Source organism: Pararge aegeria, chromosome 20, assembly GCF_905163445.1.
Source record: "Pararge aegeria chromosome 20, ilParAegt1.1, whole genome shotgun sequence".
NCBI classification, from domain to species: domain Eukaryota; kingdom Metazoa; phylum Arthropoda; class Insecta; order Lepidoptera; family Nymphalidae; genus Pararge; species Pararge aegeria.
The window spans coordinates 5,696,359-5,713,090 of NC_053199.1; the positions used below are offsets into that span (position 1 = coordinate 5,696,359).

The following is a 16,732-nucleotide window of genomic DNA, read 5'->3' on the forward strand; positions in this document are numbered from 1 at the left end:
GTAGATTCAGCGTAGCTACTGCCTGCGCTACGAAAACGTAGAACTTTTTTAAACTGTTTAATTCAATTATGACGACGGGACAAAGTGAACAGTGATTTAAAATTTTTATGCATTCTGTTTTATTTCATTAGATGCATAAAGCGTTTTAAAAAAAAATAGTGCTACCAAAAAAAAGATTTTCTTTATTCATAAAATACACTTAATTAAATACATGTTATTATTAAATATGTAAGCGTTAGAGGTTTATTAATTAAAGTGAGAATGGATAACGTTTCCTTGGAAGCGTCGGACCTCGATCAAAACTTTTGGGAATACTTCAGTACAGATCAAAATATGAACTCGAACATAAATGACACTGTGTCAGACGCAGTGCCGAACTCCGACCAGGGTTTTGTTGTTGGGATATACAGTGCCTTGTTCGTAGTGGGTGCAATTGGAAACGTGTCAGTGTTTGTGTCGTTAGTGCGGTCGAGAAGGAGGAAGTCAAGGGTTAACTTGTTAATGACCCATTTAGTGGTGGCAGACCTTATTGTCATCTTCATTGGTATACCACTTGAGGTAAGCAAAGTTTGATTTGTGACATGTCTGTAGAAAGTGAGGTAATGTGCATTTTTCATGCAACCATCTCCATGAAAAATCTCTCACAACACCGTCATATATTGGCTAGCTTGGAGGAGCCTATACCAGAAAAATAGTTTTTAGTACCTAATGGAATTTAAAGTTAATTTTTTTCATATTTTAATCTTTTGTTAGAATAAGAAAGGCTAGTATTATTATTATTATAGCGCCATGAGAAATCTTTAGTATTCATCTTAAGACATGTAAATTCGGTTTTAGTAACCATTTGCAGTCAATTTGAAGATTTATAAGTAAGGCGATTTTGCAACAGTTTATGTAAAAGCATAGGTTTATATAAATATAAAGAAAAAGAGAAAAAGATTTTGATAAATGTATGCAAAGTATGTTTTAGTCAACAAAAATATAGCTGCTCTATAATAATGAACAAGAATGTATAAATGTTTCCATTCATTTTACGCTAATCTTAATTTGTGAGGTTTGCACTAGCTCGTGAACATTAAAATAAAGGAGGAAAACAGAATATATAATGTTGAGGGAACTTGTGAGAGTTTTCTGGATTTACGTCTGCCTTGTGGTTTTTTATTTACCCTGAACATAATTAACATTTTAGATTTTTTTTTCATTTCTTCAAGTTCTTGTTTTCGATTTCTAATCTAATAAATGTTTCAGCATATTTCTCTAACACAAGACCGAAGAAGGTACTCCAAAACCTCTTTTTATAAAAATACTTAAATGTGTGTTGTACGAAACATAGGTAGATAGGTTAGATTACGTAAGTTAGTAGGTCTAACAATAAATGTTTATAATAAGCTGGGCGACCGCGCAGCAAAGTTCTTTAAACGAGTTTGTAGCTCAATGAGGAAATGAGAATTCTTTAGACATAGCTAGTTAGCTTTGTCAAAAGATTTTTCAATTAATTCTACGGCAAATCTTTTGGGATGTAGTAAATATGTAGAGAAAAATGCAGGGCATGCAAGGAACACTTTCGACGAACAAAGTGACTTCCTGTAGCCATCAAAGTCAAACGTAGGTAAAACCTTATTTGCCTGTAACTACACGAGAACACAGCAATGCTGTTTGGCGGTAGAAATAAGCGTTAGTACTTCTCCGGACGTGCTTCGTCACAAAAAGCTCTACTACTGAAATTATAAAACTATACGAATTTATAGTTCGATGAGGAATCCTTGACAGCAAAAAGTTACGCTAAATTATTCAGTATACCTCTTGAGGTATGCAAATAATTTGCATAGTAAGTGCAAGCACGCAGCAAAGTATGTAAACCAGTTAATTAATGATGAATCTTTTAACTTAAAATAAATCCAATTATAAATCATAATTTTTGAATTTTTCCAAAATGTTTGAATTTTTCTAAAATTATTTACTACGTAGGTCGCGTAACGTTCACACTTAAAGTGTCCATTATTGTCGGGTGATTATCACCAACTTTAAACTAAAACTCTGTACGTTCCAAACGCGCATTTAATGAGAAGGACCCCATGAAAAACTTGGCTGGTTTTCATTATAACTATTTTATAGTCAATTTATACGAAGTAAATTATATTAAAGGCTTTGAACCTGAGATAACAAGTACCTGACGTATAAAATGTATTTCAATGACATAGTTACATTACATTACATTTAAATTATACTACCTTGAACTTCGTAGACGACGAATGCAATTACCGTATCACAGATCTCGAAAGAGTTGATAATATTTAAGTAAGCATCTAGAAATATAAAATGCCAGGTATTAGGTGGCGGCTTCGTTATTGTAAATTTAGTTGTAGCTTTTCTATTTAAAAACATTTAGCCAGTGAAGCGAGGTCTCACAGTTTATAGAGTTTGGAAATAAGGAATATAGTAACTTAACAAATATTATGTAAATCTGTGGTTAAAAATTAGCTCAATATAATATCATTGAATTTATATAGCGTTGCCAAACGAAAATTGAGACCTTGATCAAATTTATGACATTTTAGATATTGATAAGAAAAATGGGAGAATTTATGTTATGCATTGCTTATGCATTTTCTGAGATTAGCGCGTTCAACCAAACAAAATTTAAAAGCTATTTCAACTATGCCTATCCAAAAAACCACGTCCATATAAAACTCCGTTGCGCCGATTTTGAAAGACAAATGCGGAAAAAATAGTGATGCTATCCTGTAGAAGCTGTTTGCTTTTCCGGGATAAAAAGAAGCAGAAGAAGAAGAAATGAGCTATTCCAGACTATACTGTAGGTATATCTGCTAAATTTCAGCCAAATCAGTTCATTTGTTGTGGCGTTAAAGCGTAACAAATATCCATACATACATCCATCCATCCATCCATGCATCTATCCTCACAAACTTTCGCATTTATAATATTAGTAGGATGGTGCGCATGCATTCGATCGTTTTCCCATATGCCTTGCGACTTGCTGTTATCTGTGAAGAATTATGTACTTGATCTCCGACCATATTTATATAAATAATAAATAAAATCGGTGCAAATTTAACGGAGATATGAATTAAAATTGATAAAAAAAATTATCCCATTTCCCGGAGGAATCTTATTGTTTATCGGTAACAAGTATCCTATATGTTGACTTGGGATATCAGCTACCACTGTACCAAATTTCATTTCAATCCGTTAAGTATTGTTCACGTCATGCCCGGACAGACAGACAGACAGAAAGACAGACAGACAGACGAAAATTAAATAAAAATCTGTTTTGGACTCAGTACTCAAAATTTTCAAAATATATTAAATGTACAGAAATCTTCCAGTTACAGTTTTATCATAAGTATAGATAATTAAAAAAATGTGTTCCTTAGGGATACTTTGTTACCTATCTGTGCGTCAGTCCTTTTTACCAGAAATGTCCTTTTTACCCAGCAGTGAGGCGTTAATAGGTATAAAGTGAAAGTGAAAGTCATCTAAGACTGCATCTTTACCTACCAACAGGTGAAATTGCAGTCAAGGGCTAACTTATACTCGTATGGCCAAATATTTTATTTTTAATTTTAAATTTAAAATTACGATACATATTTTCAATTAATTTATTGGGGAGTCACAAAGGAATGATTAAAATTTAGTCACCGCGAATGTTAATGACAAGTTAGTTCGGTGGGTATTTTGATGTAAATATCGGTGCGGTTTGATACAGAATTTAGACCACAAAGTACTTTTAATATTATAGCTTTTTGATTTCGATTAAAGGCTGGAATAGCAACTTAATCATAAGAAATCAATGACATAACTGTCTTGTGACAATTTTATAATATCTTATGTTAAATCTCTAAGAATAATTAGTTATTTTTTTAATAAATGGTTAACTTTTCGTTATTGTTATATACGCCATCTTGAAAAAGTTTAAACAAAATTACAGATTAGTTCAGAGAACCACAGAGTGCTTTTAATATTATACTATGTGATTCTGATATGGCTGCAATAATGACTTAATCATAATAAATCAATTAAATAATTGTCTTATAATATCTTCCTAGCTGACCCTCGCAACTTCGTCTGCACCAAATCAGTTTTACCGTTAAAACACAAATAAAATGACATTTTCTAAAAATGAATCCTAGCTAGATGTATGTATCGCCCCCTAAACCCCCTGTATACTAAACTTCATAAAAATCGTTGGAGCCGATTCCGAGATTCCTATTATATATATACAATAATTGCTCGTTTAAAGATATAAGATATTAAAACCTCTTAGAATAAACAGGCTTTTCTGGTAATAAATCGTTAACTGTTCGTTGTTTTCCGTTGATATCCGCCATCTTGAATATGTGTAAGCAATGTGTTGTGATATTAACTTCAGTTATTATTGAATAAAGTGTTTCTGTTTTATTCTTGCGAGTATGATAAACTTTTTAAATGAAGTGATATTACGATTCTCTTTTTTCCACTACAAGATAGCCATTGATAGATGCAGTTTAAGTTTGAAGAATCGTTTGACGGTTCATTCAAAACCATACCCCTATGCCTCTGCAGGGCATCGTACCGTACGCTAAATTTCCGAAATCTTAAACAAATTGACCTGCGGAGAACCGAACCCTTGACTCCGTACTTATTAGACCACAGCGCTCCCTACAGCGCCTGTCAAATATAGATAATTCAATAGTTTTGTTTACAATAAACCATAAAGTTTGAATGATAATCAAAATACGAGAAGCTTTAGATGGTTATTTTTTAAATTATACAGCTGCACAACTTGTTCCAGTTTTTACTAAAAAATATATCAGTTTTTTACTTAATTATCTGTGTCTCTTTTTTCTTAGAAACGGCTCAGGGTTATCTAATTATAATTGGTATTATAAAATAAGGTTAACAGCTTGGTCGTGACATACCAACTACTGTACTCAATTTAAAGGATTGAAATATGAGCTTTATGTCATGTAACTTTTTTCTTTGAAGTGTGTGACGCATGGGCAGACGAGTGGTCTTCTGGTAGTTCACTCGTACTCTATAGGTATAAACTCGCATTCCAATATTTTAATTCAGTTACAGTTCTGAGCAAAGGCCTCCTCTCTCACGGTATAAAGCCTTTTAGACCATGTTTTAGTCATGATAAATGGCGCTGGACACCGCAAATTTTCTAACTTCGGGCTTGTACTAAGAATTTTGAGAAAAAAAACTCATCATCATCATCATATCAACCTATTACCGGCCCTCTACAGAGCACGGGTCTCTTTCCACAATCAGAAGGGGTTAAGGCCGTATTCCACCACGCTGGCCCAGTGCGGATTATTAGACTTCACACACCTTTTGAGAACATTATGTAGAACTCTCAGGCATGCAGGTTTCTTCACGATTTTTTTCTTCAACGTTGAAGCTTGTAATATTTTAATTGCTTAAAACGCAGATAACTTACAAAAGTTAGAAGTGCGTGCTGGGATTCCAACTCCGTCCCCCGAAAGGGAAGTCGTAGTAAAAAGCTCAATATAAATTACGCAATACCTAACAATTCTTGGTTCGACCCGAGATTCAAACTTTTAGTCTCCCATCGCTGACCACTGCACCAGGGAGCTAACCAAACTCATTTTTATTAAAATATCTGTTTGGGCTTAACATAACTTTCACAAAGAACATAAACAGTGGATGTAACGGTGAAAATGCTCATTTGAACCCGGAAAATGCAAATTCAAGTGCGCGAAATGTGTTTTAAAGTTTTATGAAAGTCCTTTGTACTGTCGGAAATAAAGAATAATTACGCTGATGAGCTTTCAGGCGAGCACTATAACTACTTAAGTTTATAATCCAAATAAGATACAAGCACTCCCACGCACACACGCACACACACAAACGCGTACTCATGTACTAACAAAAATATGCACCCACACTGTTACATTCGTCAAAAATGGTATGGCAGTTGAGTCTATGAACAAACAAATAAACAATTACAATGGAAGTGCAGAACCATATCAGGGCGTTAGTCTTTATTTTGTAACCTAACAGTCACGAAGAGCATTAAGTTCAACGTGTAATTTTTTGTGGCTGCTTGTAACATCGTAGCTCCCAAACGAATGGATTGATTTTGATACGTTTTTTGTTCGAAAGCTGGCGTAATCTCGTTCTTAGATATCACACACTGATCTGTTCAGGTGTATGCAGATAATCCGCTCATTTTCTACATGACAATAGGGATGATTTGGAAATTTATAATTTCTGAATTTTCTCTGGTCTGCTCTGATGGGAGGCTTTTTGGCCGTGGCTAGTTATCACCCTGCCGACAAAGACGTGCCGTGCCGCTAATGATTTAGTGTTCCGGTGCGATTTCGCGCCAAACACAGCATAGACAAGTATTTAACGAACTTTACCAATTAAATTAATACACCTTCTTTAAACACTAAAATGCAGAAATAAAGAGTATTATAATATTTACAGGAGGCTGCTTTTAACATCCCACCGCTTGATACAATCCTTCTCTCTCATAGCAGAGATAACGTTTCTCCCATGTGGCAAAATGTGTCCTTAAAATTACTTTCAATTCACGCTCAATTTTGGACGTGAACTACGCCTTGCAGAAAGTACTCATCATCATCACTTAAACCCATTGAAGTCCACTGCTGGACATAGGTCTTTTGTTCCAAAATCCACGGTCCTGGGCCGCTTGTTTCCAGCGGCTCGCAGCAACTCGTTTGATGTCGTCTGTCCACCTCGTTGGGGACCAACGCTGCGTTTACCAGTGCGCGGTTGCTATTCCAGCACCTTGGAACCCCAACGTGTATCAGTTCTCCAAGCCCTATGTGCCCCGCCCATTTCCACTTCAGCTTTGCGACTTTCTGAGCTATGTCGGTAACTTTGGCTCTGCTACGGATCTCCTCATTTCTGATTTGATCACGTAGAGATACTCCCAACATTGCTCTTTCCATCGCCCAATGAGTGATCTCTCTCTAGGCCTTCTTATGAGGCCCATAGTAAGCGTTTCGGATCCGTAAGTCATCACTGGCAACACGCATTGATGCACTTGAGAACTCAACCTATTAAAACTAACTTCCCAACCATTTGAACCTTTTTTGCCAAGTGAAAGTCCTCGCCTCGAGTATCAATAATTCATTATTTTTAATACAGGTTGTCATTTGTGCTACACCAATTCCAATACTCGTCAATGATTTTTCACTGTCTTAGAAGTAGGTATAACTTAAAAACTTTTCCTTGTCTGATGAAAGGTTAAACTGGCTGAAAAATTGCTGCCTCTAAATAACTAGTTTCAATTAAGGATGCCGACAGCGGCTTAGGTTACCTTCCTCTTAATTTAGTTTAGAGTTTAGGGCCTTCTAACCCTAATTATATTGCTATAAAATGTATCAAACACATTGGGCAATTTATTCTGAAGTCATGTAAGTTAAATTAGAAACACGAGCCCTCAACTTTTGACCTTAATGATAATTAATGGTATATAGAAAATAGAAAATTTAAATATAAATAAAATATAGATAGATAGAAAATCTTTGTTGCACGTACAGAAAATAAAACAAATTGAACAAAAGGTAAATAAATATATATGCACATTATCACATAGGCGGCCTTATCGCTTGAAGCGATCTCCTCCAGACAACCTTTGGTTGATGAGGCATGTTTAGTACGGAAAACGGGATAGTGCAACATTGAATTTAAAAATAAATAATTGATATACATTACATATACTTTACATACTAATACTGCGTAATATACAGAAAAATCATATATGTGAGTATATATATTATGTTAAACACACAAAAAAAAACAATTTTACAAACATCCTGCACTTAAATTTAATTTGCGCTGTAGATGATAATGTTGATAACTCATCACACGTCAATATTTATTAAGCCCATGGTGAAATTTATTGTGGGTCGAGTGTCAGTTAAATTACGTTTCCTTTTTCCTTTTCATACAATTTTGGGTGCCTGTTAAAACCGTGTTTAAACACAAAATACGATTTTCTATTTAAATCGTTAAACGTTTACGATGTTCATGTTTGTTTGTAGTAGGTAATTACGATTATGTTCAACCAGGCATCAAACCAAATTCGACAATTAATTGAGTACTTTTGTTTATTCTCAACGATCAAGTATTTAATTACAATTTAATGTCCGTGTTTTGCGGAAAGCTGTGTATCTCTAACTACCAATTTATTTTTTCTCTGTTCATGATGATTTTGAATAGATAATTTTCGTTGAAAGTAGTAACATGGGCTATTTTTTATTAGTATCGCATTTTTCGCAGTTTTTATTAGTATTCTTATTGAAATAAATAGTTTTATCATCAGGAATATTTATAAAGCAGTACTTAAAATACTTTTTAATTCATTGCAATTGAACATTTAATTTAGAAGTTATCGTGATATTATTAAATTTAAGAAGTACACCTAACAGAAGATTTTTTTAAGAGATGCGATTAATTGAAAAAAAAAAATAAAAAACTAGACCTAAAGTTTTTTAAAAAAAGAATTTAAAAATATCTGTAGAACTACCTTAATTAAACGCGACACATCTCCTAAATATACTGTTTCTATGGAATGCTTTAAAAACAAAAACAAACGCGGACGAAGTCGCAAGCAATAGCTAGATTCATATATTGCTCTAATTACTACAGATAGTCCCCAGAGTTTCTTCATATACATTCCATGATTACATTTCATACAATTTAGGTGTAGTTTACTTGATGTAAAAGCTTTATGTTGACCTTTGATTCTATATGTCTATTCTCATAAATCTTTAATCCGAGAAAAATAGTCTATAACTATGTATGTAACAACTAAGGTAGGAGGCAGGATTGAGGGAATATAATGGAGAAAGGGCAGCAGCGAAGCAAGTGTCGTTTATGCAAGTTTAGTACGTTGCAAATAAAGGAAGCAAGTGTCATTTATGCAAGTTTAGCACGTCTCGAATACAGGTTGCAAGTATCGTTTATGTAAGTTTAGTACTTTTCAAATACAGGAAGCAAGTGACGTTTATGCAAGTTTAGAAAGCTACGCATAAAAAAAGCAAGTGTCGTTTATGCAAGTTTAGTTCGTTTCAAATAAAGGAAACAAGTGTCGTTGATGCAAATTTAGTACTTTGAAACACAGGAAGCAAGTGTCGTTTATGCTAGTTTTGTACGTGTCAAATAAAGGAAGCAAGTGTCATTTATGCATGTTTAGCACGTCTCGAATACAGGTTGCAAGTATTGTTTATGTAAGTTTAGTACTTCTCATATACAGGAAGCAAGTGACGTTTATGCAAGTTAAGAAAGCTACGCATAAAAGAAGCAAGTGTCGTTTATGCAAGTTTAGTACGTTTCGAATAAAGGAAACAAGTGTCGTTGATGCAAATTTAGTACTTTGAAACACAGGAAGCAAGTTTCGTTTATGCAAGTTTAGTACGTCTCTTATACAGGAAGCAAGTGTCGTTTATGCAAAGCTAAAACTGATTGATATCAAATTATCTTACAAATTTCCAAAGTCGGGCACCCATTCATTTACTGACTTGGGTCAACATTGCGTACCTACCTAGTGCTATCGACTAATATGTATCGCTATTGTTAGGCCACATTATCTGTCATTGGGCATAGGGAATTAAAAGTATTTTAAATAAAGCAAAACGGGAATAGATACGCGGACCGTACATTTGCGTTTGGTGAAGGTTTTAAATTGTGTGATTAAGGCTACAAAAGCAACAACAAGTAGGTATATTATTCGCCCACACCTCAGTCGTATGTTTAAATATGTGGAAATACTATCTGTACTTAATATCATAGGCTTGTATAGTTGGCACTACCAGAGCGATTGAAAAAACTTTACGTTTAGTATGTGATTTATAGATTACGCTGCGTACCGTTATTAACGCGGTCGAAGCCGCAGGGTACATCTAGTTATTTATAAAAAATATTAAATTAATTAATTTGAGGCTAGATTGCGATGCGTGTGTCGTCGTAACATATTACGAGTAATTAAAAAACTGCCGAGTATGCCGAGTTCCGGGAAATGAACGAGTACTCGGCCCATCACTGGTACCAATATTTGTTTTTTTTTTTTTAAATGTACCATAAATTTTGATTGTGAATATATGATACATGAAGTTTTCCTCTATTAGGTCTCTTTCAGCTACCCCAATATGTGAGTACGATGATTTTATTGCGGTATAGGTCGAATAAAGGTACAATATATCTAAATATAATATGTTAATTCGCCTTACCGCTACCTACTTAGTTATTAAACAAGCGCTCGATGTTATTAAACTACTTTGAAAACTTATTTCATTATGATATACTTATAGCATAACTCACAATCAAAGCTCTCATCAAACTATGAAACTATGTATTTTATGTAATCAGATAGTTGGCGTTAGAGAGGTAGTATAAATAGGTTAAGCAAAGCAATTGATTTATTTATTATTATTTATATATTCTGTACTTAACATTTATTATTAAATCTATTCCGTTCTAAGTAACATTATTTATCTAACGTAGACTTACTCAAACTAAATAGATAATTTTATATACTCCTATACTAATATAAAGAGGGCGAAAGATTTAATTTTTGTATTGATATTTATTTGTTTATGAGTGATAGTGAGAATATGTTTTTTTTTTATTTCCCAGTGTGGTTACAAAACATGTTTGGATCATAAGTGCCATCTACTTGAATAATGATAATTTTGACTTTTGACATAGTATATTTCCATGTAATTTTTCAGTGATAGATTCACTGTTGGATGTTTTTCATATTATTACATTAAAAAAAAATGTACTAATTTTTCGTTTCGTTAAAGGGGCAACTCCTACGCCTGACTGTCGTTGACCCATGTTATATCTGCAAAAACTAAACACGCTGATTTAAAAATTGCAAAGGCAATATTATCAGCCCGATTTTTGTTCCTACATTGTACTGTAAGAGTTTGCATGCAGTAATAAGACCGCCTTTGCATGCTTATAATTCTTGTTCTTTTGTTTATTCTTTATTTTATGTATGTTTTGATTTTTGTGTGCAATAAAGTATTTCTTCTTCTTCTTCTACATGGGCGGAGGGGCTTGAGTCGAGCAATTTCAAGACAAGTTAGATATTTTCGAATGCGCATCAGATATATATAAATACTGAGAAAGAAACAAAATAACAGTAAAAAAAAAAATTTACTAAACATTCTGCGTGAAAAGGCGTTCTTATCGCTACAGCGATCTCTCCCAGACAACCTTTGGCGAGCGGAAATCCGATAGCACGGGGTGATGCGTCAATTATTTACACATAAACTACTTACTATCAGATAATATAAGTGGAAGGTCCCGAGTTGTATGTAATTAAGCAATTTATAATTAACTAGTTGTACCCTGCCACGCATCGCTATGGCACATTTTTATGGAACGGTTAAAAAATGAGAAACAAAACAAAGAATACAGATCGAACTTTCGGCAGATGGCGCAGTCACTGGTACATCGATCGTTAAAAAAATCTGTAGTTACGCGGTCGCGGATATGTGGCTGATGCAAAAAGTAGATAAAAACAATCCTTGATGCGGATTATATATTATGCTAAAATTTCAGCTCGATCGGTGCAGAACTTTTTGAGTTTTTGAAGCGTACACAAACCAACATAACATTTATATATATATATATAGACTACCTAATATCAGTTACTATTAATATATACTTCACGGTATAAATTCTAAAACTACTTAATAACTTTATATCATACAAAAATGTACTACATACTATATCTATTACATACATAAACTATAATCCTTTTACAAAATGTATTTTGTACCTAAGTTTATCGTAGAGGAAGAAGAAGGGCCGCAGGGTGCCAACGGGACCTTAATGGGTTTCACGTCCTTATAATAAGCCTCTACTCTCCATTTATCCATCCAAACATCTGTCTTTCAGCGTATTGTTTCGCTAGTTAATTATAAATTCCTTAATTAACCCTACAGGGCATTGAACCCGGGACCTTGCACTTATAAGACCGCGAGCTCCAAGGGTGTCGACTTTATTTTATGCTAAAGTATTTGTTTCAGATTGCCTGGCGCACCACAAATGCCTGGCTGGCTGGGAACTTGGCTTGCAAAATTTTCCTCGTCCTTCGAGCATTCGGTCTCTACCTATCATCGAACGTTTTAGTATGCATATCACTCGATAGGTGAGAAATTATTACACTTATCTTCTACACCGAAAATAGCTTAGCTCTAAAGTTAAAGAAGAAGAATCTAGAGAGAAAAAAACATCGAACGTTTTAGTATGCATATCACTCGATAGGTGAGATATTATTACACTTATCTTCTACACCGAAAATTGCTTAGATCCAAAGTTAAAGAAGAAGAATCTAGTGAGAGAAAAAAAAAGTGTGTGTACTTATGTACACGCGTTAGAAGTTATACTTCTTTGGCGTATGGAAAAAAAAACTAAAATGCATTAGTGATTAACGATAATTTTAAAATTAATCAAAAAGATTTTATTTAAATAAAAAAGGTTTTATTAACGTAATAATATGTATTTATTCACACTGTTGGTACTGTAACGAAGCACGTGTTCTAAATATAAAAATACTAGAATATACAACTTGAACATAGTTATCGATTTTCATGCCACATAGAACTATCTTTACGATGTAGAATTCAAATTCGAAGAAAATTCACTCTCATAATTTTTCTCCATCGCTCCAAAAGAAGTATAACTTCAAAAAGGTCAAAAGGTCCCTCATGCCTGAGAGTTCTCCATAATGGCCTCATCTCAAAGGCCTGTTTAGTCCGAACACCCTGCTCATCCTGCACGGCTAGCATGGGTAGGTGACAATTATGTTCCCGGGAGAAGGATTCAAATTATCTTCTCCCACAGTTTTAGCAACACTCAGAGAACTGGCTCAGTAGTGGAAATATATCCAAATTATATATGTGTAATAATAAACGGGGGTAAACTTCTCCTATTCCATGTTACCGTGCACGTGCAAAGCACGTGGACACGTTAATTATAACCCTTCTCAGAGAGTGCTAGCCCTGTAGTGAGCCCGTAATGGGTTTATGATCCCTTTTTATTAATAATGGGTTTTTATTGTGTAAATATAATCATATTATCAGCTCATGAAAGATTGTGTGTGTCTAATGAACCCAGTCTACATAGCTGGCATTTTGGCAGCCTTTCGCAGGATTTTACATTAAAATAACTTATTCATACTTCTCGTCCCAGCCTTGTAGCCTTATATGGTGTTAGAGGGATGATTTTGCAATTTGAGCTAGTGGCAATAGCGATCGATCTATACTCATGTTACGCAACATATCTTCGGTTATTCACTTCCATGAGGTATGTTAATATATCTGAAATACAAATAAATAGGAGTGCTCCGATCGTCACCAAACTTTACAGGATTTCTCGCCAGGTCAATACGGAGATTCCCTGAAAGTTTCATTGAAATCGGTCCAGCCGTTTCGGAGCCTATACGTAACATACACACACACTTTCTCTTTTATATATAGATAGATAGATAGATATATTTATAATGGGTGGCAGCACCCTCTGTGCTACTACTACCATCTATAACACCAAGACGTCTGACCAACTTGGTGTTTATATGGTCTAAATCCTGCCGTTGGGAGAAGTATTTAGTCCAGCAGTGAGCTGTTATAGGCTATTTTTTGATTGATGATAAAAATATCTTATATTACTTAGTTAAATACTAAGAAACGTGAGGGTAATGTGGTGTAGACGATTGTAGATTGGTTGAGCAACATTAAAAACAAATATTGACAAAACAGTAGTACCATTAGTATAAGTTTTGCACGCTCGCTGCCGTAGTCGTTTTTGAGTATCGCTATGATGTCAAGGTAAAGTGAACCTTGACAACTTCTGTAGAGAGTCGCTTATCCTCTCCGTCGCTTATGACGACCTCACTCTGGCGCAGCGGTAAGCGCTTTGGTTTTAAGTTAGGTGTCTCGGGTTCAATCCGCGGCGGAGGCAATTTGAGTAGTTTATACTTTCATAATTTTCTCAGGTTTGGCGTCGACAAAGATGTTCCGCCAAGCGATTTACCGTTCCGGTACGATATCCCGTAGAAACCGATTAAGGGTTTGGGTTTAATAAAACTGCCATAACTGCATCATTACTTACCAGTAGTTGAGATTGCAGTCATACATGAATTAAAAAAAAAAAGTCCTGCTAACTCTATCCAAAGAGCTGCTTGAAAAAGTGTAGACAAATTCGAGCTTTAACACGAGACTGGTAAGTTTCAATTTTCCTGCCATTACAGTGATTCGATACACGAAAACGTCTCGAGTTTTCAAGTACATAAATCCTTCACTGATGGTACCTTGGTGACCGTTTCAACCGGGATGAGCCTCTTGGGCATCGCATAAAGAAAGTGCCGGTGTGGTTTTATGAGATTCCTATTCGTCCCGAGGGTGGCCACTGAGGGCGGTTTAGTGAACTTATTAATAAACAAAAGGTGACTAGATTAGCTGATCATCATTATCATTAGCTGCAAAATTCAAAATTCAAAATACATTTATTTCAAGTAGGCCTAAAATAAGCACTATTGAAACGTCAAGTCTGTGTGTTTGTAATGACTCTACCACCGGTTCGGAAGGCAGATTCTACCGAGAAGAAGCCGGCAAGAAACTCAGCAGTTGCTCTTTTCCAACATCAACAATTTACATTTTACATTTTAACATTCATTTTTCTATCTGCTCCGTTTAACCATTCAGTATCCTGCAACAAAATGCTGTAATAATATTTTTTTTTATTCCACTAGCCCTTGAATGCTATTTCACCTGGTGGTAAGTGATGATGCAGTCTAAGATGGTAGCGGGCTAACCTGTTAGCGAGCATGGTACCTAGTCATACCCCTAATCGGTTTCCACGCGACATCTCAGCGAAACACTAAATCGCTTAGCGGCACGCCTTTGACGTCACCAGGCCCGACCAGAGAAAATTCAGAAATTACAAATTCCCAAATTGCCCCTGCGGGGAATCGAACCCGGTATCTCCTACTTAATTTCACAGCGCTCACCGTTACGCTATGATATACTCCTATTCAAATGATAACGTTTAGTTTAATAGCAGTATTTAAAGTAAGTAAGTATTGCTTCCTTCCCATTAAAGTTCTTCCCAACTCGGATGGACAGCGTTCGGGAAGCTTTGTGACATCTTTTCGACAAAAATCGTTCAGTGCCTGAAGACCAAAGTCTTCGAACAGTGCGTGTTGACAGTGATGACCTACGGCTCCGAAACATGGTCGCTAACTATGGGCCTCATAAGAAGGCTCAGAGTCACTCAGCGGGCGATGGAGAGAGCTCGGAGTATCTCTACGTGATAAAATCAGAAATGTGGAGATCCGTAGAAGCACCAGAGTTACCGACATATCTCAACGAGTCGCGAAGCTGAAGTGGCAATGGGCGGGGCACATAGCTCGGAGGAGAGATGGACGTTGGGGTCCCACGGTGCTTGAACGGCATCCCCGCACTGGTAAACGCAGCGTTGGTCGACCCCCGACGAGGTTGATGGACGACATTAGCGCGTCGCAGGTAGCCGCTGGATTCAAGCGGCGCAAAACCGTGGAATTTGGAACTCCCTACAAAAGACGTATCGTATCGTCGTATGTATGTCGTATGAGGTTTTGCTTACTGAACGAAAAAGTCAGTCTTCTTGACTTGAATGGGGCAGCTTATTATAAACCCTCTATAATGCCTGGAAACTGACTGCAAATGGCTAATGGAAATCCTGAGCCTGTTGAAGATTAGCATAATCCGTATCTTTACTAATATTATAAATGCGAATTTTACGTTCTAACTAATCCGCCAATCATCCTGATTATTGGCATAGAGTTAGTTGAAAGAGCGGAGAGTAACATAGGCAATTTTTAACCCAGGAAAACAAGCGGGCCCCCCTGGCTTTGTAAAAAACGTGGCCGAAGAACGCGGGGTACAGCTTTTTTTGAATAAAACAGTGAAAAGTTTGTAGGTACTTTTAACATGACTCTTATTTGAAAACAATCATTACGGATAGAGCAATCTTAAGACGGCATACACATTTACAATAGCATATTTTTTTTTTATATTTCGTAGCGACAATTTCAAAAGGGAAAACCTACCTGTTTTATATTCGTAAATTGTGTGATCCTGGAATAGCTTTTTGCTATGTGTATTTTCAATTAAATGAAAACCTGTTTGGCTTTAGTCGAACGCAACATAATAGAACATATTTATTTATACGGTTTTGAGTTTATTTATATTGAGTTTTGTTTCCACGGCGGGAAGATGGTTGTAACGTATATATACGTTTCGAGTAAAATATTGTTTGATTGGTAATTTTTTATCTCGAAATAAATTTCACAACTTTTGGTTTGGTATTTGTTTGCTCTACTTAAAAATTACTTGAGACAAGATTCTAAGACTCGTTAATTATTCATGCTAGCATGATATATTTAAATCATGCTAGCTGGCTTCAATAGCTAGCTAGCATGATTTAAATATATTTTTGAACATCCCATTTTGATATGTAACATGTCTATTATTTCTAATATCAACACAAATATTTTTGTTTGTATACCTCGTTTTTATGTTTATTTCTTGTTATGGAAGAGCGGTGGCTTCTGACACAGGGGTAGTAATACTACCCTTAAAAAGGCCCCAGCCATTGGTGTTTACAGTAATTTTATTTACCCAAATAAACTATTTTTATATATTTATTTATTAATTTTGAGAGTAAGAGTCATAAAGAC

At 35.3% G+C, this 16,732-nt stretch overlaps 1 protein-coding gene across 1 annotated transcript in view; it reads left to right on the forward strand.

The window, feature by feature from the left end:
* The first annotated feature begins 261 nt into the window (after window positions 1-261).
* Window positions 262-16,732, forward strand: part of LOC120632870 (gonadotropin-releasing hormone II receptor-like) — a 39,621-nt gene continuing 23,150 nt past the window's right edge. The window contains exons 1-2 of the mRNA XM_039902909.1: window positions 262-558; window positions 12,042-12,163. Of these exons, the coding sequence (XP_039758843.1) occupies window positions 262-558; window positions 12,042-12,163 (419 nt within the window). The remainder of the gene's footprint in view (window positions 559-12,041; window positions 12,164-16,732) is intronic.